Source organism: Microcaecilia unicolor, chromosome 1 (assembly GCF_901765095.1).
Source record: "Microcaecilia unicolor chromosome 1, aMicUni1.1, whole genome shotgun sequence".
In the NCBI taxonomy this organism is placed as follows: domain Eukaryota; kingdom Metazoa; phylum Chordata; class Amphibia; order Gymnophiona; family Siphonopidae; genus Microcaecilia; species Microcaecilia unicolor.
Window position 1 is genome coordinate 722247214 of NC_044031.1, and position 24097 is coordinate 722271310.

Sequence of the window (24097 nt, forward strand, 5' to 3'; positions counted from 1 at the left end):
CCGGGATATGGTGTTTCAAGAGTGGCATTCGCCGGATTCTCCCTGTAAAGTGGCTAAAGCGATGTCTAGACTGTACCCGCTCCCACAGGAAGATAGAGATTCCTTTAAGGCTCCCACAGTGGATGCGGTGGTGACAGCAGTTCTCCGAGGACAAGCAGGCTGCTTGTTCTCACGACTGGGTGACGTCCGCGGCAGCCCCCACCAACCGGAAATAAGCTTCGCGGGACGGTCGACACGCAGGGCACGCCCACCGCGCATGCGCGGCCGTCTTCCCGCCCGTGCGCGACCGCTCCCGCCAGTTACTTTTTTTCCGCGACTGAGAGAGTTGTGTTTTCCCCTCTCTCTCGTTTCAGCCGCCGGATTTTTTCGACCGCGCGGCGAGAGTGGGGTAGAGAGACCGCGTGGGCAGTCGGCCCCGGTCACTCCCTCAACTCGTGAGCCACGGGACCGAACCCTGTCGGACCCGGTACCTCGAGACCGAGGGGGATCGACCTCCTCCTCCTCCATGCCCTCCGGCGCCGGTGACGTGCACCGGAAAAAGGACAAGAAGCGCCGTCACCGGGAGCCCTCGGTGCACCCTGAAGGGGAGTCGACGCCGAAGCGTCATCGTAGAGAGGAGAGATCTCCGTCGGTGGTGGAGGTACCGACGCGTCGGGGTTCCGGCACCTCGGTGCCGTCTCCTGGCCCCCAGCAGCTTCCGGCACCGACACCCTTACCGGCCCCACCGCCTTTCCCGGCAGCGGGCCTGGACGAGTGCCTCAGAGCCATCCTTCCGGGGATCCTGGAAGGGCTGATGCGCCAGGCTGTGCCGGCGCCGGGGGTGCTTGCGCCCTCGGCGCCGATGACTGTGGCGCCGGCGAGCTCTAGCCCGGCGCCGGGGCAGTCGACACCGCCGCCGCTTGCGGTGCCGGTCTCGACAGCCACGCAGGTGGAGTCCCCGTCGACGTCGATGGAGGGAGCTCCGTCCCCGCCGGCGCGGGAGTCCACCGCTCGACGACACCGAGACCTCGGTGCCTCGACGTCGAGCCGGGCCCGGTACCGGACGCAGCTACATGAGCTAATGTCCGATACCGAGGATGAGGACTCGTGGGGGGAAGAGGAGGACCCGAGATATTTCTCCTCAGAGGAGTCTACGGGCCTTCCCTCGGACCCCACGCCGTCACCGGAGAGGAAGCTCTCACCTCCTGAGAGTCTCTCCTTTGCCTCCTTTGTGCGGGATATGTCTATAAGCATTCCCTTTCCCGTGGTCTCTGTGGAAGAGCCGAGGGCCGAGATGCTCGAGGTCCTCGACTATCCATCACCACCTAGAGAGTCCTCCACGGTACCGCTGCACAATGTCCTGAAGGAGACGCTGCTCCGGAACTGGGTGCGACCACTAACTAATCCCACCATTCCCAAGAAAGCAGAGTCCCAGTACAGGATCCACTCTGACCCAGAGCTCATGCGGCCCCAGTTGCCCCATGACTCAGCGGTCGTGGATTCTGCTCTCAAGAGGGCACGGAGTTCGAGGGATACCGCCTCGGCGCCCCCGGGGCGGGAGTCTCGCACTCTGGACTCATTTGGGAGGAAGGCCTACCAATCCTCCATGCTCGTGACCCGCATCCAATCTTACCTGCTCTATATGAGCATCCACATGCGGACCAATGTGCAACAGCTGGCGGACCTGGTCGATAAGCTCCCGCCGGAGCAGTCCAGGCCTTATCAGGAGGTGGTCAGGCAGCTGAAGGCGTGCAGAAAGTTCCTGTCCAGGGGGATTTTTGACACCTGTGACGTGGCATCTCGTGCTGCGGCCCAAGGTATAGTGATGCGCAGGCTCTCATGGCTGCGTGCCTCTGACCTGGACAACCGCACCCAGCAGAGACTGGCTGACGTCCCTTGCCGGGGGGATAACATTTTCGGTGAGAAGGTCGAGCAGATGGTGGACCAACTGCATCAGCGGGAAACCGCTCTCGACAAGCTCTCCCACCGGGCGCCTTCAGCACCCGCCCCCACGGGTGGGCGTTTTTCCCGGGCACGGCAGGCTGCACCCTATTCTTTTGCGAAGCGTAGGTACAACCAGCCGGCCCGAAGGCCTCGTCAGGCACAGGGACAGCCCCAGCGCGCTCGTTCTCGTCAACAGCGTGCGCCTAAGCAGCCCCCTGCGCCTCCACAGCAAAAGCCGGGGACGGGCTTTTGACTGGATCCACGGGAACATAGCCGCCCTACAAGTGTCCGTACCGGACGATCTGCCGGTCGGAGGGAGGTTAAAAATTTTTTCACCAAAGGTGGCCTCTCATAACCTCCGACCAGTGGGTTCTCCAAATAGTGCGGTGCGGATACGCCCTGAATTTGGCCTCCCTGCCTCCAAATTGTCCTTCGGGAGCTCAGTCTTTCAGCTCCCTTCACAAGCAGGTACTTGCAGAGGAACTCTCCGCCCTTCTCAGCGCCAATGCGGTCGAGCCCGTACCACCCGGGCAGGAAGGGCAGGGATTCTATTCCAGGTACTTCCTTGTGGAAAAGAAAACAGGGGGGATGCGTCCCATCCTAGACCTGAGAGGCCTGAACAAATTCCTGGTCAAAGAAAAGTTCAGGATGCTTTCCTTGGGCACCCTTCTGCCAATGATTCAGAAAAACGATTGGCTATGTTCCCTGGATTTAAAGGACGCATACACTCACATCCCGATACTGCCAGCTCACAGACAGTATCTCAGATTCCGCCTGGGCGCACGGCACTTTCAGTATTGTGTGCTGCCCTTTGGGCTCGCCTCTGCCCCACGAGTGTTCACAAAGTGCCTCGTGGTGGTGGCGGCGTATCTCCGCAAGCTGGGAGTGCACGTGTTCCCATATCTCGACGATTGGCTGGTCAAGAGCACCTCGGAGGCAGGAGCCCTCCGGTCCATGCAGTGCACTATTCAACTTCTGGAGCTGCTGGGGTTTGTGATAAATTACCCAAAGTCCCATCTCCAGCCTACTCAGTCTCTGGAATTCATAGGAGCGCTGCTGAATACCCAGACGGCTCAGGCCTACCTTCCCGAAGCGAGGGCTACCAATCTCTTGGCCCTGGCTTCGCAGACCAGAGCGTCTCAGCAGATCACAGCTCGGCAGATGTTGAGACTTCTGGGTCATATGGCCTCCACAGTTCATGTGACTCCCATGGCTCGTCTTCACATGAGATCTGCTCAATGGACCCTAGCTTCCCAGTGGTTTCAAGCCACCGGGAATCTAGAAGATGTCATCCGCCTCTCCACCAGTTGCCGCACTTCACTGCTCTGGTGGACCATCCGGACCAATTTGACCCTGGGACGTCCATTCCAAATTCCGCAGCCCACGAAAGTGCTGACGACGGATGCATCTCGCCTGGGGTGGGGAGCCCATGTCGATGGGCTCCACACTCAGGGTCTGTGGTCCCTCCAGGAAAAGGATCTGCAGATCAACCTCCTGGAGCTCCGAGCGATCTGGAACGCACTGAAGGCTTTCAGAGATCGGCTGTCCTGTCAAATTATCCAAATTCGGACAGACAATCAGGTTGCAATGTATTACGTCAACAAGCAGGGGGGCACCGGATCTCGCCCCCTGTGCCAGGAGGCCGTCGGGATGTGGCGTTGGGCGTGTCGGTTCGGCATGCTCCTCCAAGCCACGTACCTGGCAGGCGTAAACAACAGTCTGGCCGACAGACTGAGCAGAGTCATGCAACCGCACGAGTGGTCGCTCCATGCCAGAGTGGTACGCAAGATCTTCCGAGCGTGGGGCACCCCCTCGGTGGACCTTTTCGCCTCTCAGACCAACCACAAGCTGCCTCTGTTCTGTTCCAGACTTCAGGCACACGGCAGGCTAGCGTCGGATGCCTTTCTCCTCCATTGGGGGACCGGCCTCCTGTATGCTTATCCTCCCATACCTTTGGTGGGGAAGACCTTACTGAAGCTCAAGCAAGACCGCGGCACCATGATTCTGATCGCGCCCTTTTGGCCCCGTCAGATCTGGTTCCCTCTTCTTCTGGAGTTGTCCTCCGAAGAACCGTGGAGATTGGAGTGTTTTCCGACTCTCATTTCGCAGAACGACGGAGCGTTGCTGCACCCCAACCTCCAGTCTCTGGCTCTCACGGCCTGGATGTTGAGGGCGTAGACTTCACTGCGTTGGGTCTGTCTGAGGGTGTCTCCCGGGTCTTGCTTGCCTCTAGGAAGGATTCCACTAAAAAGAGTTACTTTTTCAAGTGGAGGAGGTTTGTCGTGTGGTGTGAGAGCATGGCCCTAGAACCTCGTTCTTGCCCTGCACAGAACCTGCTTGAATACCTTCTGCACTTATCAGAGTCTGGCCTCAAGACCAACTCAGTAAGGAATCACCTTAGTGCGATTAGTGCTTACCATTATCGTGTGGAAGGAAAAGCCATCTCTGGAGAGCCTTTAGTCGTTCGATTCATGAGAGGCTTGCTTTTGTCAAAGCCCCCTGTCAAGCCTCCTACTGTGTCATGGGATCTCAACGTCGTCCTCACCCAGCTGATGAAACCTCCTTTTGAGCCACTGAATACCTGCCATCTGAAGTACTTGACCTGGAAGGTCATTTTCTTGGTGGCAGTTACTTCAGCTCGTAGGGTCAGTGAGCTTCAAGCCCTAGTAGCTCATGCTCCATATACCAAATTTCATCACAACAGAGTAGTGCTCCGCACCCACCCAAAGTTCCTGCCGAAGGTGGTGTCGGAGTTCCATCTTAACCAGTCAATTGTCTTGCCAACATTCTTCCCCAGGCCGCATACCCGCCCTGCTGAACGTCAGTTGCACACATTGGACTGCAAGAGAGCATTGGCCTTCTACTTGGAGCGGACACAGTCCCACAGACAGTCCGCCCAATTGTTTGTTTCTTTCGACCCTAACAGGCTAGGGGTCGCTGTCGGGAAACGCACCATCTCCAATTGGCTAGCAGATTGCATTTCCTTCACTTACGCCCAGGCTGGGCTGACTCTTGAGGGTCATGTCACGGCTCATAGTGTTAGAGCCATGGCAGCGTCAGTGGCCCACTTGAAGTCAGCCACTATTGAAGAGATTTGCAAGGCTGCGACGTGGTCATCTGTCCACACATTCACATCACATTACTGCCTCCAGCAGGATACCCGACGCGACAGTCGGTTCGGGCAGTCGGTGCTGCAGAATCTGTTTGGGGTGTAAATCCAACTCCACCCTCCAGGACCCGAATTTATTCTGGTCAGGCTGCACTCTCAGTTAGTTGTTCTTCGTAGGTCAATTTCTGTTGTTTCCTCGCCGTTGCGAGGTTCAATTGACCTGGGTTCTTGTTTTGAGTGAGCCTGAGAGCTAGGGATACCCCAGTCGTGAGAACAAGCAGCCTGCTTGTCCTCGGAGAAAGGGTATGATACATACCTGTAGCAGTTGTTCTCCGAGGACAGCAGGCTGATTGTTCTCACCTTCCCTCCCTCCTCCCCTTTGGAGTTGTGTATTTCATATTTTTTGCTAGTCATTCAACTGGCGGGAGCGGTCGCGCACGGGCGGGAAGACGGCCGCGCATGCGCGGTGGGCGTGCCCTGCGTGTCGACCGTCCCGCGAAGCTTATTTCCGGTTGGTGGGGGCTGCCGCGGACGTCACCCAGTCGTGAGAACAATCAGCCTGCTGTCCTCGGAGAACAACTGCTACAGGTATGTATCATACCCTTTACAAAAGCCACGGCTATACCGGTGGACGGGGGGACTGCTCTCCGGGATCCCCAGGATAGGAGGCTTGAGTCCTTCCTCAAGCTGAGTTTTGATTTGTCGGCCCTGGCCCTGCAGGCCTCGGTTTGTGGGGGGCTGGTTGCGCGGGCGTGTTTCCGATGGGCCGAGAAGCTGCTGGATGATTCGGTGGAGGTTGGGACCTCCGGGGTGCAGGAATTAGCCAAATTGGAAATGGGATCGTCTTTTTTGTCTGATGCCCTTTATGATTTGCTCCGTGCCTCGGCCAAGAATATGGCTATGCTGGTGGGGGCACGTAGGGCACTGTGGTTGCGAGGTTGGGTCGCAGACGCGGCCTCCAAAGCCAAGCTTTGTTCGCTTCCGTTTAAGGGGTCCATGCTTTTTGGTGAGGATTTGGATAAGTTGGTGCGCGGGCTCAGCGATGCCAAGGCCCCTCGTCTTCTGGATTTTCGTCCTAAGGCGGCTTCCAGGGGTTCTTCCTCCCGAGGTCGGTTTAAGGAGGCTCGCCGGTATAGGCCCGGGAGGGCTAGTGGGGCCTTTAGAGGTCGGTTCTTCCAGCGCACCCAGTCCTTTCGTGGGAATCGGCGCGGAGGGCGTGATTTTTCCGCGGGAGGACAGGTTTCGGGGCGTAATTCGCAATGAAGGTGTGTGGGTCCAGGCTCTGGTTCAGGTAGGGGCTCGGCTGAGTCTGTTTTACCAGGACTGGGCCCAAATCACATCGGATCAGTGGGTTCTCGAGGTGGTGCGAGACGGATACGCTCTGGAGTTCGACGGCTCGCCTCCCGAAAGGTTCCTGGAGTCTCCTTGTCATTCGAGGCTCAAGCGGGCAGCAGTGCGGGACACTCTGGCTCACCTGGTCAGTCTGGGGGCGGTGGTTCCTGTTCCCGCCGCTCAGCGCCGATCGGGCTGCTATTCAATCTATTTTGTGGTCCCGAAGAAGGAGGATGCCTTTCGGCCTATCTTAGATCTGAAGGCAGTCAATGCAGCTCTCAGAGTCCCCTCTTTTCGCATGGAGACATTGAGGTCGGTCATTGTTGCGGTGCAGGAAGGGGAGTTTCTCACGTCTTTGGATCTGACGGAGGCTTATCTGCACATCCCCATTCGGGCCGCCCATCAGCGATTTCTGTGCTTTGCGGTTTTAGGGAAGCATTTTCAGTTTTGTGCTCTGCCTTTCGGATTAGCAACGGCTCCTCGAACATTTTCCAAGATCATGGTTGTAGTGGCGGCGGCCTTGCGGAAGCAGGGTATTCTGGTGCACCCGTACCTAGACGATTGGTTGATTCGGGCCAAGTCCCAGTCGGAGAGCGAGGTGTCTACTGCTCGAGTGGTGCAGTTTCTTCAGTCTCTGGGCTGGGTAGTGAACTTCGGCAAGAGTCACCTGGTGCCGTTGCAGTCGCTGGAGTACCTGGGGGTTCTTTTCGATACCAGGAACGGTCGAGTCTTCCTGCCGGGCCCCCGGATTCGCAAGTTGCAGGCTCAGATTCGTCTATTTCTGTCGGAGGCGGCTCCGACGGCCCGGGAGTATCTGCAAGTCCTGGGGTTAATGGCGGCCACCATAGAGGTAGTTCCGTGGGCCCAGGCGCACATGCGGCAGTTGCAGTCAGCTCTTCTCAGTCGGTGGTCACCTCTGTCGCAGGAGTTGGATGTGCGCCTTCAGCTGCCGGTAACCCCACGCCTCAGTCTCCGGTGGTGGCTAGATCCAGGCAATCTGGAAAAGGGAATGCCGTTGGAGGCTCCGCAGTGGGTGGTCCTCGTCACAGACGCCAGTCTTCAGGGCTGGGGAGCTCATTGTCTCGGTCAGGTAGCTGGTCTCAGGTAGAAGCTCAGTGGTCCATCAATCGTTTGGAAACTCGGGCCATTCGGCTAGCGCTTCAGAGTGTGCTGGTGCGGAAAGCAGTCCGGGTGTTCTGCGACAACGTCACCGCCGTTGCTTATGTCAACCGTCAGGGGGGCACAAAGAGTCAGGCGGTCGCGGAGGAGGAGGCGCTGTTGTGTCAATGGGCGGAGGTTCATCTTCTAGCGCTCTCCGCGGCACATGTGGCTGGAGTAGACAACGTGGAGGCAGATTACCTAAGCAGGCATGCTCTAGACCCGGGAGAGTGGTCGCTTCATCGGTCGGTGTTCAATCGCATTGTGTCGGTCTGGGGACTTCCCGTGATGGATCTCATGGCAACGGCCCGCAACACTCAGGTTCAGAGGTTTTTCAGTCGACGGAGGGATCCTCGAGCGGAAGGCATAGATGTGCTTCTAATGCTGTGGCCGCAGGAGTTGCTGTATGTGTTTCCTCCATGGCCGTTGGTCGGTCGAGTGATTCAGCGCATCGCTCGGCACCCCGGACAAGTGATTTTGTTAGCCCCGAATTGGCCGCGTCGGCCGTGGTACGGAGATCTGGTGCGGTTGGCAGTAGCGGATCCTCTGCCGTTGTCAGATGCAGTGGTGTTGTGTCAGGGACCGATAGTTATGCCAGATCCGGATGGGGTCTCGCTTACGGCTTGGCTCTTGAGAGGCACAGGTTAAGAAAGAAAGGTTTTTCGTCCAGAGTTATCGATACGATGTTGAGTTTGCGTAGGCAGTCCACTTCGTTGGCGTATGTCCGGGTCTGGAGAGTATTTGAGCATTGGTGTGCAGGTAGGCAGGTTCTTCCCTTTCGGGCGTCGGTGACAGATGTCTTGGAGTTTTTGCAGGATGGTATGGACAGGGGTTTGGCCTTGTCTTCTTTGAAGGTGCAGGTGGCGGCTTTGTCGTGTTTTCATGGGAAGCTCCAGGGGAAGTTGTTAGCTTCTAGTCCTGATGTTGTTCGGATTTTGAAGGGTGTTAAGTTACTGCGCCCGCCCCGGCGGCGGATAGTGCCTCCGTGGGATTTGAATCTCGTTCTGGATGCTTTGGTGAGGCCGCCGTTTGAGCCCTTGGTTTCTGTTTCAGATAAGGATCTGTCCCTAAAGACGGTGTTCTTGGTGGCTATTACTTCAGCTCGGCGGGTGTCGGAACTTCAGGCTTTGTCTTGTAGAGAACCCTTTTTGTCTTTTTCCAAGGAGAAGGTTTCGTTGCGCCCGGTGCCGTCCTTTGTGCCTAAGGTGGTTTCAGAGTTCCATGTGAATCAAGTTATTTCCTTGCCAGTTTTGGGTGACTTGGCGGGGGATGCAGAGCAGCGTCGACTGGCCAAGTTAGATGTGCGAAGAGTCTTGCGCTGTTACATTTCCAGAACTCGGCACTATAGACTTTCTGATCGTTTGTTCGTTCTCCATGGTGGTGCAAGAAAGGGCGCGGCAGCTTCCAAAGCTATGATAGCTAGATGGTTGAAGGAGTCAATTGCTTCGGCGTATTTGCTGAAGGGCCGCGTGGTCCCTAAGGAGTTTTCGGCTCATTCTACCAGGGGAATGGCGACCTCCTGGGCAGAGAGTAGTATGATTCCTCCGTTAGATATTTGTCGAGCGGCGGTTTGGTCGTCATTGCATTCCTTTGTTAAACATTACAGGATTGATGTGCATGCCAAGGACGAGGCAGGCTTTGGGGCTGCAGTGTTGACCTCTGGCCTTCATGGATCCCGCCCTTAGGATGTTTACTGCTTTGGTACGTCCCACGCGTCTTGACCGGTCTGGAGGGTCGTGGAGGAAGGTGAAATTAGATCTTACCTGCTAATTTTCTTTCCTCTAGACCCTCCAGACCGGTCAAGGCCCGCCCTGTCTGTACTTTAGGCCAGGAGGTCTGTTTGGTCTGGTTTGTCTGTTGTTCTATCTTGGCAGCTGTTGAGTGTGGTTTCTATGGTTTCAGACTTTTGTTGGTATGAGTCTGGTCAGGTGTGACCGTGTTTGATAGTCCACCTGTGGAAGCACACACAATTAAAAGGGCACAATGAAAGATATGAAGAAAGTGTCCAGTTGGCAGCGACCACGTACAGGGTTGTTAGTTGTAGTTGGTGTTTTTGTTTTCTCTGCTTTGTCAGGGTTATACTGGCTAGTGGATGTACTGCACAGGTTATATATACAGTATTCAAAAGCTCAGTGTTTCTCAGTCTCCCTCTGCTGGTAGGAGGACATAACCCACGCGTCTTGACAGGTCTGGAGGGTCTAGAGGAAAGAAAATTAGCAGGTAAGATCTAATTTCACCGTATTGTGCATTGCTGTCTTCCAAAAATTATGCATCAGATATAAGTGCGTGACTGTGGGCTTCTGTATTTTCATTGTTCTATAGTTACCAGTGGTTATTAGGGTGCCTAGACTGGATTTCTCTGCACTTACATTATGTGGAATGCCTTTTTCATTGCTGGGCTTTGGAGACATCATTCTTCCGGGTGAGTATATCTGTTTTCATAGCTTTTATTTTTGCTTGTTTTATTTGGTTTGCCTTTAGAGCAGCATTATTTTCCTTTGTTTTTTGCAGCACAAACAGATCAACTGTGCTAAAAATAAAACTTCAGTTGATGAGTTAATTGGGGTCTGCCAACATGCTAGTCAGCAGGCATGGTTATCTCCCCATCTCTCAGCTATTCAGCCACTTGTCAGCCATTGCTCTTCAGCTGTTCTTGGACAAGAGGCCACTGGACAAATATAGCACTCAAGTGTTAACCTAAGGAAAGAACATTCTGATTTCCAAAAAATTATCTCTAGTACAATATAATATGCTAATATGACTGATTGTAGGTGGTCATATATTAATAGTAATTTTTAATGCAGTGCTAAAGTAACCTTATCATTTTATGGAATCAAGTTTATTAAAAAAAAAAAAGAAGAATGTCCATGCAATTATTATGAAATAATGCATGGTCCAGTTTTTCATTGCACTTTAAGATAATTTTTGATATAGCAGTAAACTTAGGAAAAAAGTATCAAAAGTTTTACTTTCTATTTATTGACAATGGGATTTTGAGCCATGAATTGACTTATTTAAGGCAAGATTGGATAACAAGAAAAAGCTTATCTACAGCCTTTAGCATCTTGTGGTATTAGGTTATGCCCCTGCATGCTATGAATTGTTGGTTTATTCATTGAAAATACAACAAGTAATATGTAGGGTGTATTTACAAAGGCGTGGTAGCATTTAAACGCTAGAGATACCCATAGGACTATATGTAAAAGGCCCACTTGAGTTTTGGATAGCATTTGGCTTTACTTTAGGAATGTTAGCAGGGTGATGTGCTGTTTATAAAAATAATTTTAACATATTGACTTTTATTTAAACATTCTTGCCTATTACACAGGATCTTCTTTCTTATACTCTGCTATGCACTATCCTGCAAAAATGTTCATGGGTTAGTAACTACAGTATTTCTGCATAATTTAGCTAGGAGATGCAAATGAGCTATTGGCTCATTTACATTCATTAGCTAAATTTTGCATGAAAAATTCCACAGTGCTACAGCCAGGAATGTCTCGTGTTCTGGGCTGTGGTAGCATGTCACAATTATTTTTAAAAAAAAAACATCTCTTTGCCTGGCAGTGTTGATGAATTATAGGGCTTTCTGGCCCAAATTGGAAGCCCCCCTCAAACCCCATTCCCTGGGGAGGGGGCCTTAACACCCAGTGGACCAGATCAGACCAGGTATGATCTGATCCATATTCCAGTACTGAAGTTAAGACTAAGATGTATTCAAGCCTACTTCCTCCAAAGCCCATACTGTCCTTTCCCATTGACTTCACCCCCCATTCCACTCCACTACCTTCATCACCCTGACACCCTTCACTCCAGGAGTTGGGGGTGGGGGGAGTGATGGTGGCTGGAGCAGTTTCCACTCATTCCTTGTTCCCCAGTGACTGCCTTTTTCAAAACGGTTCAGCTGACCCCTAGCAGTAGTCTCATAAACCCTGATCTGTCAGGTTGCGAGACCAAGGTTTATTGCAGTTTCCCACGCCAAAAGGAGTTAGGTTCAAGTCCATTCATGCTGTGGGTTTTTTCTTACATTTCAGCACAATGCTAGAATTCATTACCTTTAGATTTAAGGTTAACTCATAATCATCTTTGTTTTTGTAAGATATTTAAAACACATTTGTTTGGATTGTACTTACAAATGCATAAATGGATTGGGGTATTTTAGTGGTAATGTTTATTTGTCAGAATGATGCTATTTTCTAGGTTTGCCTAGTTTCTCTTAATGTTGTAATCCACACAGATCCAGTAATGGTATGTAGCGGAATATACATTTTTAAATTGTATTTATAGTATTGTATACTACCACTAAGGATCAGATTGCCAAATAATGAGTGTATGCTCTTATTTTATAAAATGGCATTCTGGTAAGTAACACATGTAAATGGCTAATAAATGATCCCCTAAATGTTTATCAGTTTTACAGTACAAGGTTTATATTATCTGAAACACAAAAACACCAAGTAATAATGCTTACCAGGCTCATATTGATAAAATCTAGTGCAAACCATGTGCTGTGCTTATATCGTAAACATTCCTCCACCCTACAGAGTGAAAACCATAACTTTTATCTAGGGCAAAGTCTGAAAGTAGCGTCACTGAAATTCCTCTTCCTTTACCATTTTCAACAAAAAACACTCGGATCTTTCTAGCCATTTAAGTCGGCAAATAAAGTATCTAGTTCCACTGTTTGTCACACTTTGTGGATCTATTCTTCCACCTAGACAAAACAGAATTCTGATTTTATCATCTGCTGGGGTTAGTCCTAGAATAAAGAACTTTGGGTGAGTGTACCTCCTCAAATCTCGCTCAAAATTTCTGAATTGTAGGTCAAGATTAAAGAATATGCGACAGCATCCCTCTTTCCCCACATCTCTTCCAACAAAGGCTGAAAATTAATATATATATTTTTTTTAGGCCTTGTAATTGCCTATTGTCGCAGGTTTGCTGTTTGGACAAGTTCTTCATACATTTATTATGCTGCCTGTACAGTAGGTAAGTGATGATCTGTTCTTAATATGTTCTTATTGTTTACTAGTGCTGTTTTAATAGGTAGTTCTAAAACATTTCATCATTTTAATTGGAATCTGTTCCAGATGGAACTACAGCATTATGAATCATCATTCAGAGCTACTTGAATTTTGATTCATTTTTATTCCCTTGTTCTTCACAGTAACAGTCCTCTGATAGAGACACTCCAGGGCTCTCTATAGAACCTGGTACAGATGGGCTCTCCAGCCAGTAGTAGGTGTTGATCTTGAGTAATCACTGTGACTCTGTCCATCCTTGGGCCTATAAACACTCTCAGGTTGATGTTCACAGCAATTTAACCAGCCAGAAATGGCTTCTGGCTGGTTAAATCACTTGTTCGGGGCCAACCGGTCATTTTCAGTGGCATTTAAATGATTAGTGCTGCTGAAAATGTTCGGTTAGTGCTTAGCTCAAAAACCGCTATTTTGGTAGCGTTCCAGGGGCAGAGTCAGTGTTTAGCCAGTTACTGATATTCAGCACTTAATTGGCCAAGGTAACCGCATACATAGGACCACATAAAAGTCAGTCCTATCTATATGCGGTGCCCCATAGCTGGTTAGGTGCTGAATATTGCACTTAACTGGCTATGCTTTAGCTGGCTCCACAAACCTGGAAATTCAATGCTGGGCCATGTCTGGGCTTTGGCATTACTACTACTACTACTATTTAGCATTTCTATAGCGCTACAAGGCATACGCAGCGCTGTACAAACATAGAAGAAAGACAGTCCCTGCTCAAAGAGCTTACAATCTAATAGACAAAAAATAAATAAAGTAATCAAATCAATTAATGTGAACGGGAAGGAAGAGAGGAGGGTAGGTGGAGGCGAGTGGTTACAAGTGGTTACGAGTCAAAAGCAATGTTAAAGAGGTGGGTTTTCAGTCTAGATTTAAAGGTGGCCAAGGATGGGGCAAGACGTAGGGGCTCAGGAAGTTTATTCCAGGCGTAGGGTGCAGCGAGATAGAAGGCGCGAAGTCTGGAGTTGGCAGTAGTGGAGAAGGGAACAGATAAGAAGGATTTATCCATGGAGCGGAGTGCACGGGAAGGGGTGTAGGGAAGGACGAGTGTGGAGAGATACTGGGGAGCAGCAGAGTGAATACATTTATAGGTTAGTAGAAGAAGTTTGAACAGGATGCGAAAACGGATAGGGAGCCAGTGAAGGGTCTTGAGGAGAGGGGTAGTATGAGTAAAGCGACCCTGGCGGAAGATGAGACGGGCAGCAGAGTTTTGAACCGACTGGAGAGGGGAGAGGTGACTAAGTGGGAGGCCAGCAAGAAGCAGATTGCAGTAGTCTAAACGAGAGGTGACAAGGGTGTGGATGAGGGTTTTGGTAGAGTGCTCGGAAAGAAAGGGGTGGATTTTACGGATGTTGTAAAGAAAGAAACGACAGGTCTTGGCGGTCTGCTGGATATGAGCAGAGAAGGAGAGAGAAGAGTCAAAGATGACCCCAAGGTTTCGAGCTGAGGAGACAGGGAGAATGAGAGAGCCATCAACAGAAATAGAAAACGGGGGGAGCGGGGAGGTGGGTTTGGGGGGGAAAATGAGAAGCTCGGTTTTGGTCATATTTAATTTCAGGTGGCGTTGAGACATCCAGGCAGCAATGTCAGACAAGCACGCTGAAACTTTGGTTTGGATGCAAGGTGAGATATCAGGGGTAGAAAGGTAGATTTGGGAGTCATCAGCATAGAGGTGGTAGGAAAAGCCATGGGATGAGATTAATGAACCAAGGGAAGAAGTGTAGATAGAAAAGAGGAGGGGACCAAGAACAGAACCCTGAGGTACACCGACAGGCAGAGGGATAGAAGTAGAAGAGGATCCACCAGAGTGAACACTAAAGGTGCGGAGGGAGAGGTAGGAAGAGAACCAGGAAAGGACAGAGCCCTGGAATCCAAGTGAGGACAGGGTATCGAGAAGTATGCTGTGATCGACAGTGTCAAAAGCAGCGGAAAGATCAAGAAGAATGAGGATGGAATATTGACCTCTGGATTTAGCCAGTAATAGGTCATTGGAGACTTTAGTAATTTCCGGGCATAACACTGGCAGCAGTCAGCAAAACAATGAGTGCCGCTGGCTGAATATCAACCTCACTGTCTTTTTCACTTATCAGCTGGAGATTCTATAGAGGCAGCGCTTGTAGCCCCTGAGGGTAGAGAGTCTTACTCAATGTGCAGTGGCAAAACCTAATGGCTACATTTAGGGCCCATGATTATAGGGTCTCCAGGAGGAGTTCTAGGGCTTGGCTGCCAGCGGAAAACTGTAATGGCTGGATTAAACTAAGTTGAGACGAGCTATAATTTTTTTATTATTATTATTTTGAATCTTTAAGAGATTGTAATCTTTGTAGAATACTGCCGCACACTTTCTCTGTAGAGCAAAACGTTGGGATTTGATTACTCCACTCTATTTACTTTTGCATTGATTGCCAGTACGTTTCCGATTACAGTTTAAAGTTTTGGTTTTAGCTTGCATGAAGGTATTCCTGATTATTTATCTTGTCATATAATTCCATATGTTTCTGCTAGATGTTTGCGGTCTTTAAACGATTATAAATTAGTTCTTCCTCCTGCCTTCTCTGGCATGCTGGGAGAGTACGTGTGCCTCAGTTTTCTGTTTTCTTGCTCCATGTCTTTGGAACAATGTCAGTGGTAAATCATTTTGAGTCCATTCTCCACCAGATTAGCAGATATAGAAATCTTGAAAGTATTTTGATATATACTTTGCCACTCCTGATCTGTAATATCGCCAACATCTTTTTCCCAAGAGTGAATAAAATTCAGTTTTGGAGTTTCCATCAAATATCAATAAATCATGTAACTTAGTAATAGTTTTACATTGGTATGCCCCTTGTTCCAAAATCTCCTCCCAAGGAGAGGGCTTGGCACTCAGGCAACCCTCTATGGGTCGGGACTGCAACAAGTGGCGAATCTGGAGGTATACATAAACTCTGTACTTGGAAGTTTATATAGATCTCTTAATTGCTGAAAAGAATAACGTAGGCAGGTGGCACACATGTCCGGGCTCGCACCACATTCACTTCTTCCAGACAGCATGACGAGGAATTTTGTTCAGATTTGAGCAAAAGGTAACAGCTTTATGGATTACAGGCGATAAACTTTTTTCGGGTGTGGGCAAGCAAGACCGCAGCTTGTTATCAAACGTCAACACTTCTGAGAAGCACCCAAGCCCTGACCCTCTAAGTCCTGTGCTTTGCCCCGCCATCAATCGCTGTGGATGCGCAACAACTCGCCATTCAAATGTCTAGCTATGCCGTGCATTGGTGGTACCTCGTTTGACTATGAGGTTCAGTGCACGCTTGCCTTACTCTGCAGCTGGGCATTACCAGTCCGCAGAATATCCGTTGCCTATTTGCATTGCTCTGTAAATACTGTGCTCAACTTAACTGGTTTCCGGATGGCACTTTATTGGCTCAGGTACTCCATTCCCGCCACAGCCCCATGCAGCAAGGCCTTTCACGGACCTCCCCCCCCCCCCCCCCCCCCCCCCCCCCGAACTAGGGGACTATTCAAGTTTATTAAAGGACTTTCTATCCCGCTTTTCAAACATGCCTGAGCGGCATACAATCTAGTAATAGTTAAATCATATAGACAGGCATAGAATGGGCTACAGGATAGATACAATAGGAGCCAGGGTGGAAATACAATAGTTAATAGAAAAGCATAAGAAGGGGCATGGGTAAAACAGGAGGAGGAGTATTGTATGTCATTGCCATGAAACAGTCCGTGAAGCAACTCTGAAGGGCCTCTTGAAGGTCATTGTAAAGCAGATAATGTGCCATTTGGAAAAGATGTATATGCTCCCTGCAGAAACTCCCTGGGACGCCAGGGGCATCCCAGTGGTGCCATATCTTCTGGCCATGTAGCACAATTCCATAGGAATCGGTCTGTTTATCTTCTAGGGGCTTCAGCCCTAGAGGGTAGACTTGGCCCATCTGCATCTTAGTATAATGTAGCTTGGTATAATATTAGACCAGATACTTGGTAGAATATGAGTTTGCAAGAGGCGTGACAGCCATCAGCTACTAGCAGGAGATGGAATTCAGATAGTTGGCACCAAGATGAAAACTTCTGGTGGTGGGCAGGAGTTGATCTCAGGTCATGCCTCTGAGAGCACACCAGCAAATGTATACGTGGTTGGCTGCAAGCCCCAAAAGTGCTCTCTTGTCTGGATGATGAATGTAAAAGTGTCCTATGATTCAGGCAGTATGAGACTTCACCGCTGTCTCTGTACGATGGGAAGGCATATTAATGCAAATGAAACTGCTGCTGTTTTGGATAGCTGGGCTGGGCAGGCCGAGATGGGCTGCTGACGTGGATACACCAATCCGGAAGAATGGGTCCCCAAAGTGGACAGACAGTGACCCACCATGGTGAGGGCTGTCATCAGGATTGCAGCGAACTGGAGCTCCGTGAATTATATTAGGACCTAGTGTATATGCAGGTTGATAGCCACCCTCTGGGCGTACTCTGATGTAGCTATGTAGATTTTGCAACATGCAGGTGTTTCATGCAATGGCAGCCAGTGTCCCCAAGCTAATAGTTTGGATCCGATCTGCAAATCGTATCCGGGGTCTGTCTTCATGACTGCCTGCGTCGTCACTGAGATGTGGGGCTGTGAAGAGGGCCAAACTGCATGCAGCTTAAATTAGGGTAGTCTCAAAGTGGAATTGCATTCTTGAGGCTAGATCTCTCACAGATCTATGTCATGTGTGTTATAGGTCCCCGCCTATCCGGAAGGAGAGGACAGGTTTTGGCCAGAAAGCATGACGGCATGTTGAACCAGGTGTGAAGCTTAGAAAATGAGAAACTGACCAGTTGAGCAGGTACTGTGGATTTTGGTATGCAGCATTGGAACATAGTGGTATTTGGCCAGGAAGGCATGTTGATATGTGCTCCACGTCAAAAAGCAACAGTTTGGCGAATTAGTTCTAGCATTGAGGATTGGCCAGTCTCCAAAATTCTGGAGGAACTGCTGCAGGCTTCTCATCAGTGCTTGAAGAGAGAGAATTGAAAACTTGAAAGAGTGACAGCTAAGTTATTGTCCAAGGCTGAGACATGCCTAACTCATTAGGAGATTAGGTAGCACATCGATAATTGGGAAGCAGTGCCAATACCGGGCAGATTTGTACCATCTGTTCCCCTATCTTGGCTAGACAGATTCATCTTCAGAAGTTGGGGACAAGGCCAATGCTGGGCAGACCTGTGTGGTCCTATTGGTTCAGGCAATTGACAGGTCACAGGGAGAGTTGTTACTTCGGGCGACTGACAGAGCCAGGGATTCTCTTGAACTGTAAAAGTTTCAGAAGCTGGGACTTAAGGATAAGGTGATTGCCCATATATATTTTTATTTTTATATAAGGCAATCTAATGTTAACTTAGGGGATGTGTAGGAGATGTAGGCTTCTGGTGCTGTGTCAGCAGTTGTGCAGATATTTCTCCAAGCTGACAACCGTTGTAGTCCTGCTGGCAGGGTGAAGCTACAGGTGTATCTGTCCTATAGTTGGATTTTGCTACCGTTGGGACCATGCCCTACCTCATGAGCTATTATGTCTTTGTTTGAGATTGTTGCTATCATCTAAGGTACAACATTGGTGGATACTGACATTTGACTGGAGAGGAGAACCCAAAGAGGATTCAAGTTTGATGCATTCAACATCAGATGGCCACAGGCATTGTATGCAAATGTAGGACCCATGCCACGCCCTGATTGGGGGTTGAGGGTCAAAACCTTAGGGTAACATAAGCACTTAAGAATAGCCATACTACGTCAGACCAAAAGTCCTTCATGCCCATATCCAGTTTCTAACAGTGGCCAATCCAGGTCGCAAGTACTTGGCAGGAACCCAAAATAGCAACATTCCATGCTACCAATCCTCAAGGGACTTGTCCAATCTCCATTTTTTTAAATCCAATATACCAGTATTTGGGGGTATTTGGAGCAAGGTGTCCCTTGGTCTGGTCTCCCTGTACTATCCACTGATCTAGTGGAATAACAGGAAAATGGCTTAATGAAAGAGAATTGTCAAACACATCCGGATGAGTAACACCCTGTGTGGTCCCAGTGGAGGCTGTCATTAGTATGGTGCAATCCTGCATGACCAGGGAATATGCAACAAGAGAGAGCAGGAGCAGACCCATTCCATATGTTGCAGGAGTGAGCTTCACTACTGTTAATGGCATGTGGAGCCAGGCAATAGGGAAATTATATCAAAGAGAACAGGATTCTTTTATTTTTTTTTTTTGCATATGGCAACATGATATGGGGGAGTTAAGCGATGGGTAATGGATTTCCCCTAAACTGGTACTCTATGACACTGCTTTGATGCTAGGATGCTTGTAGCTCCTTAGATATAATGGAAGACTGGATGCTCACATCAAGCTGGCAGACCTGAGATCTTCATTTGGATTTTGCAAAGAGTTCCTGATTAGTTACGTGTGGCTGGCTCCCCTCTGTTGTCTCAAAAATGCCGAGAGCAGACTCATGATAGTGTTGGTCGTTCCATTTCTAGTGGCAGCGCTGTGCCATGGTCAAGTGAATATGTACAATTGCTGTGCCCAGCCTGTTTGTATATTGGGGGCAGAGCCAGTGATGGGAAATGGGGTAGAACTCCAAGAAAGCTTCTTTTTTTTTTTTTTAATTAAAAAAAAAATTATTATTATGATCCAAAGGTCGGTCTCCTGCTAGTGTCACTCTTCCTCGAACTGGAGGACTCACTGGGTGAGCTGTGCAACTCAGCAAGGTTCCCTCCCACCCGTGTTTTGATATTGGGCGTATTGAGAGAGCCATGCTGCTTCAACGAACTTTCAAAGGGCTTACCGGGGGAGCAGACAAACCTGTGCGCCAGCAGTAAGGGAAGCTAAAACCGAGCCTCCCTTTCTGCATTCAAAATATGCGGCGTCCTCGGCCCCGCCCCTCACCCCGTAGCCTACCATTCACTTGGCCCAGCACCCCCTGCGTAATCGGTATCACACGCCCACCTCACCGTTGATGAGAGGGTCCAGGCCTGCCGCAGGGGGAAGGGGGGGGGGGGACGATGGCGGTGACGCCCTTCCAGGTGGCCGGTGCCACATTAACTTTTAGCAGTGCGCTATACTGCAACTGCCTTTCCCTTCAACACACCCCTGGAGAACATTTGATTTTCCTCTAGTTGATAAGACCAATGTAAAGATTGTAATGTTCTTTGTTCAGTTCTAACCTTTGCCTTTGGTAACACTTCATACCTATCAACAAGCCCTTTTAATTGTGACGCTCTATAATATTTTTAAAACATTGGGACTCCTAGACATTCCTGGTATCGCTTGTTATAAAGAGCTGCTCTAGACAATATAGGAGAAAATTCTCTTTTGCACATAATTCAGCTGCTGAAAAGGGACAGATAAAGGCAACTTCTGAAATAAATAAATTTGGTAAAACCATCATTTTGCATATGGCTATCTTTCCAACCATGCATGGTTAAGTCTATGCCACCCCTCTAAAGATTGCAGTACATTTGGGATCTGTTTTCCGTAATTCAATTTATATAAGGCTTGCAAGTTAGGCGATATTTGAACTCCTAAATACTGAATATAGTCTTTGGCCCACATGAAAAGTAATTGAGCCTGGAGTTGATCCCTTCCCATCATGGAGGACTGTTTTGTTTTTTTTACATCCCACAAGACCTGGATTTGTCTGGTGCATATGACAAGGAAGGAGAAATTAGATCTTAACTGCTAATTTTCTTTCTTTTAGTCTCAACAGACAAGTCCAACTACACACATTTGTTTGTTTCTCCATATTATTAAAGCAGAGTTTTTATTTTTATTAACTTTCTGTTTCTGTTGTTGAGCAAACGTTTTAGCTTTGCATCAACATTATGTTCAGCAAATGTTTTCACATTAGTTCAGCAACTGTTTGCCGCTGCTTTGTTATCTAATACTGAACTGTCTGAGCTGCATAGGGTTCTATTAAGGCACACCACAATTCTGTACTCTCTCCACCTGCTTCTAGATGGATGCAATCCCACAAGTCCTGGACTTATCTGGTGAGACTGAAGGAAAGAAAATTAGCAGATACCTATTTCTCCTTTTCTTTTTTTTTTTGTTACATTTGTACCCCGCGCTTTCCCACCCATGGCAGGCTCAATGCAGGTTACATGGGGCAATGGAGAGTTAAGTGACTTGCCCAGAGTCACAAGGAGCTGCCTGTGCCTGAAGTGGGAATCAAACTCAGTTCCTCAGTTCCCCAGGACCAAAGTCCACCACCCTAACCACTAGGCCACTCCTGCACTCCACTTTTTGAGGCTGAAAGTAGGGATAAATTTGTCAGTACCTTTATTTTGCTTAACCAAGAATGATGATGTGATAGTATGACAGTAGCAAGCAATTGAGACGGCATAATTTTTGGAAACACTATCCCCCAGGTTCTATATATCATGCCGAAATTTCCACACAGAAATCGAAGCGTATTCCATAACAATGCACATAACCTAATTGGTTAACAAGCCAATCAACCCTTATAATTGTCAGTTAACAAGCAATTGACATGAATTAGAATTTACATGCAGAACTGTCTAGGTGTATTCTAGAACATGCTGCACGTAAATTCTAAGTGGCATAGTTGAAAAGGGGGCATGGCCTTGGGTGTGGAATGATCGTGGGCATTACTAAATTCTATGTGCGTTATAGAATGCACCGGATCTGCTCCTAATTTAAGCGTCAGCATTTACACCAGGTTATACTTGGCATAACTGTCTGTGACTAAATTTAGTCGCACGTATCAGCGGTCAGCGTATTCTATAAACTGTGCGGGAATTTAGGCTTATGCTATAAAGTACGCCTAAATTGAGGTATACTTTATAAAATGTGCTTAGGCGAATTTCATTTCAGCGCCAAACATTTAGGCATGATATACAGAATCTAGTCCTGTGTGAGTAATTTTATAAAGGATTTTTGCACATGTGTGTGACAGCATGTGTGCATAAAAGGCACATGTGCCTTTATAAAATGGGCTTAAAATGGATTTCTACTTGGCCTCCCAGCCTAAGTGACATGTTATAAAATTACCATTTAACTAACATAGTGGAAAATACTAGAAGATGTACACTGATTTCGAATTTAATGGGCATAAACATAAACCAGGTTCTCATCATCAAAGTATGAGGAAGTATATTTTATCCCAGTCAATCTCCAAATCCGTTTTGAATTCTAGCCTACGCTGTTGGCATGGGGGTAACGTTCATGGCTCTGGCACTGATGAAGGAAGGACAGCCAGCTCTTCTGTACTTGGTTCCTTGTACACTTATTACCAGTTCAGTAGTTGCCTGGAGTCGCAAGGAAATGAAGAAGTTTTGGAATGGTGGCAATTATGAGGTAAAACAGAAATAACTAAGGAACATATTCTCTCTCTTTTTTTTTGTATGGGTTACATTTTTTGTGGCATTCTGTAAACTGCTGTTTAAGCTCTGACATTTAACCAGAGTACTTTAACAAAATCATTTTTTACAGCTCTTTTCATCCAGAGTCACAGTTTCACAGTGATAGTACTTTAGAAATATAAACGCTCATGGACAGGAAATTTTATAACCCATTTTGATCCAGGCAGATAGAATACCACTTGATGGGGTGAGTGCAATAGGAATAATGTAATCATTGTCTTAGGAGTCTTTTTTACTAAGCTGCAGTAAGCACTAATGTGTTCTTCCCACAGTTTAAAAGGATGTACTGAGGATGCTTCTGGATAGAGGCTATAGGGCAATTTGAGTAATTCCTATACATAACAATTGGTAAGGGTGTGGCTGCAATAAGATGCAATCTGGAGTTCCTCAGGGAAAAATGTGGGGGTGTTTGGTAGGAGGGAAGAAAGGGAGCTAGCAACATTTAGAGGCATATTTTCAAAGCAGTTAACAAAATTACATAGTAATCTATGGAACTTCGTAAGTCTAAGTTCTTTAAAAATGAGCCCTTAAGTTTATCCAGGATGAACAGTTCTTGACTTTTGAGGAACTTAAAGATGACTATGGATTACAAGCAGAGAACTTATTTTATGTTCTTCAAGTTCAGCATTTCCTATAGAGGCCAACCAAGTTTCAGTTATGGTGTCAAAACCAGCCCAAAATTCTTTTTCTGCCCAGTTGCAGTTCTAGCCAAAAGGTTATTAATTTTCAGCCATGTTTTCAGTTTCGGTTGAAAACAACCATGTGTTTTCAATGAAAGCCAAAAATTTGTGCTTTGTCCCGTTGGTCTCCTTCCTTCCTTTCCCTCCCCCGAACAGGAATTGCCCCTCCTCTTGGACCCCCTCTCAAGTGCCTCTCCCCCAGTCTTTAGGCCCCCCCCCCCCTCGGGCCTATTTTACAATCCCTGGTGGTCTAGAGGTGTAGATGGGGCAGGAGTAATCCCCAGTTACTCCTGCCCATTCTGGCTCTGCACTCAAAATGGCTGCTACAGCTGGGGCAATGCTGCTACTCTGACTACATCATTAGATTACCAGGGACTGTAAGGTGGTTCGGGGTGGGGGGGAAGGCTTCTCTTTTATATTCCTTTTTTTTTTTTTTGTATTGCAATTACAAGTAATGCAGTTATGATCTTGCACAATAGTTTGTATACTAGAGTGCTCCAAATAAATGCTTTTGATACAAAAGTTTAGCAGGAATATAATCTGTAAATTTGGGATGATAAGATCCTTATGAATTAGCCTCTCTGTGGAGATATGACATCAGCTGTCACTCCAAATGTGACACTATGTTAGCCACTGTAAAAGCACTATGGCTTTTAGTTTCCATTTTCATTAGATGCAGTCCACGTGTGTGGAGGCTATTTTGCTTGAAGATAAAATACGGCTTTAAATGCTGGTTTGGATACTGTGGATTTAGTAGAGGGATGCAGACTGCAAGCTCTGACAATCCCCAGTGTTTAGAAATCATTATGATGAATGGTTGAAAGAAAACAGATTAAAATTAAACTGAACTACCTTTGCTCCATTGTATGTAAGCTGAATGAACAATCTTGGTAGAATGACTCAGTGGCGCAAATTGCAAACCATTTTGACCTATAGTGGATTTTTTTCCCATAGAATATTCAGAGGGCTATAAAGCATTACACTATCAGTACCAAAGGCACAATTACTAATGGAATTGTTAGCCTTTAGATTTTAAGATTTTCCTTCTACTTGGAAACAAAGTAACTGTCAATGGCGACAGATAAAGACCAAGGTAATCCACTAAGGTGGGTAGGGAAGTAACTGCTTTTCTCCGAGGACAAGCAGGTTGTTATATTCTCACAGCTGGGTGATGTCATTCACGGAGTCCAGTGCAGATGCTGACTAGCTATTTTAACTTAGAACTTTCTAGCAGCATCCCACCACACATACACTGGTGCCTTCCTGCCCAATGTGCAAGCGCAGGTCCCTTAGTCTTCGTTTTTCCACCAAGCAAGGGTATCTCTTTCGCAGTGCCTTCCCGTGTGGGTATTTTTTCTCCTTCTTTGAAGAATTTTTCATTTTTCTTTACTGTATTTTATTTCCCTTTAATTTTACTAGTTTTAATCGGCTCTTCAAGTT

At 48.1% G+C, this 24097-nt stretch overlaps 1 protein-coding gene across 5 annotated transcripts in view; it reads left to right on the forward strand.

Annotated features, from left to right (window-relative positions):
* The window catches only part of SPPL2A (signal peptide peptidase like 2A), a 137973-nt gene that overhangs the window by 97452 nt on the left and 16424 nt on the right, over positions 1 to 24097 (forward strand). For 4 of the 5 annotated variants that reach the window (XM_030189585.1, XM_030189586.1, XM_030189589.1 and 1 more), the window contains 3 exons: positions 9845 to 9944; positions 12434 to 12511; positions 21752 to 21912. In XM_030189585.1, the coding sequence (XP_030045445.1) occupies positions 9845 to 9944; positions 12434 to 12511; positions 21752 to 21912 (339 nt within the window). Of the gene's footprint in view, positions 1 to 9844; positions 9945 to 12433; positions 12512 to 17282; positions 17391 to 21751; positions 21913 to 24097 lie in introns of those variants that run through there. The other variant, XM_030189590.1, reaches the window with a different exon arrangement.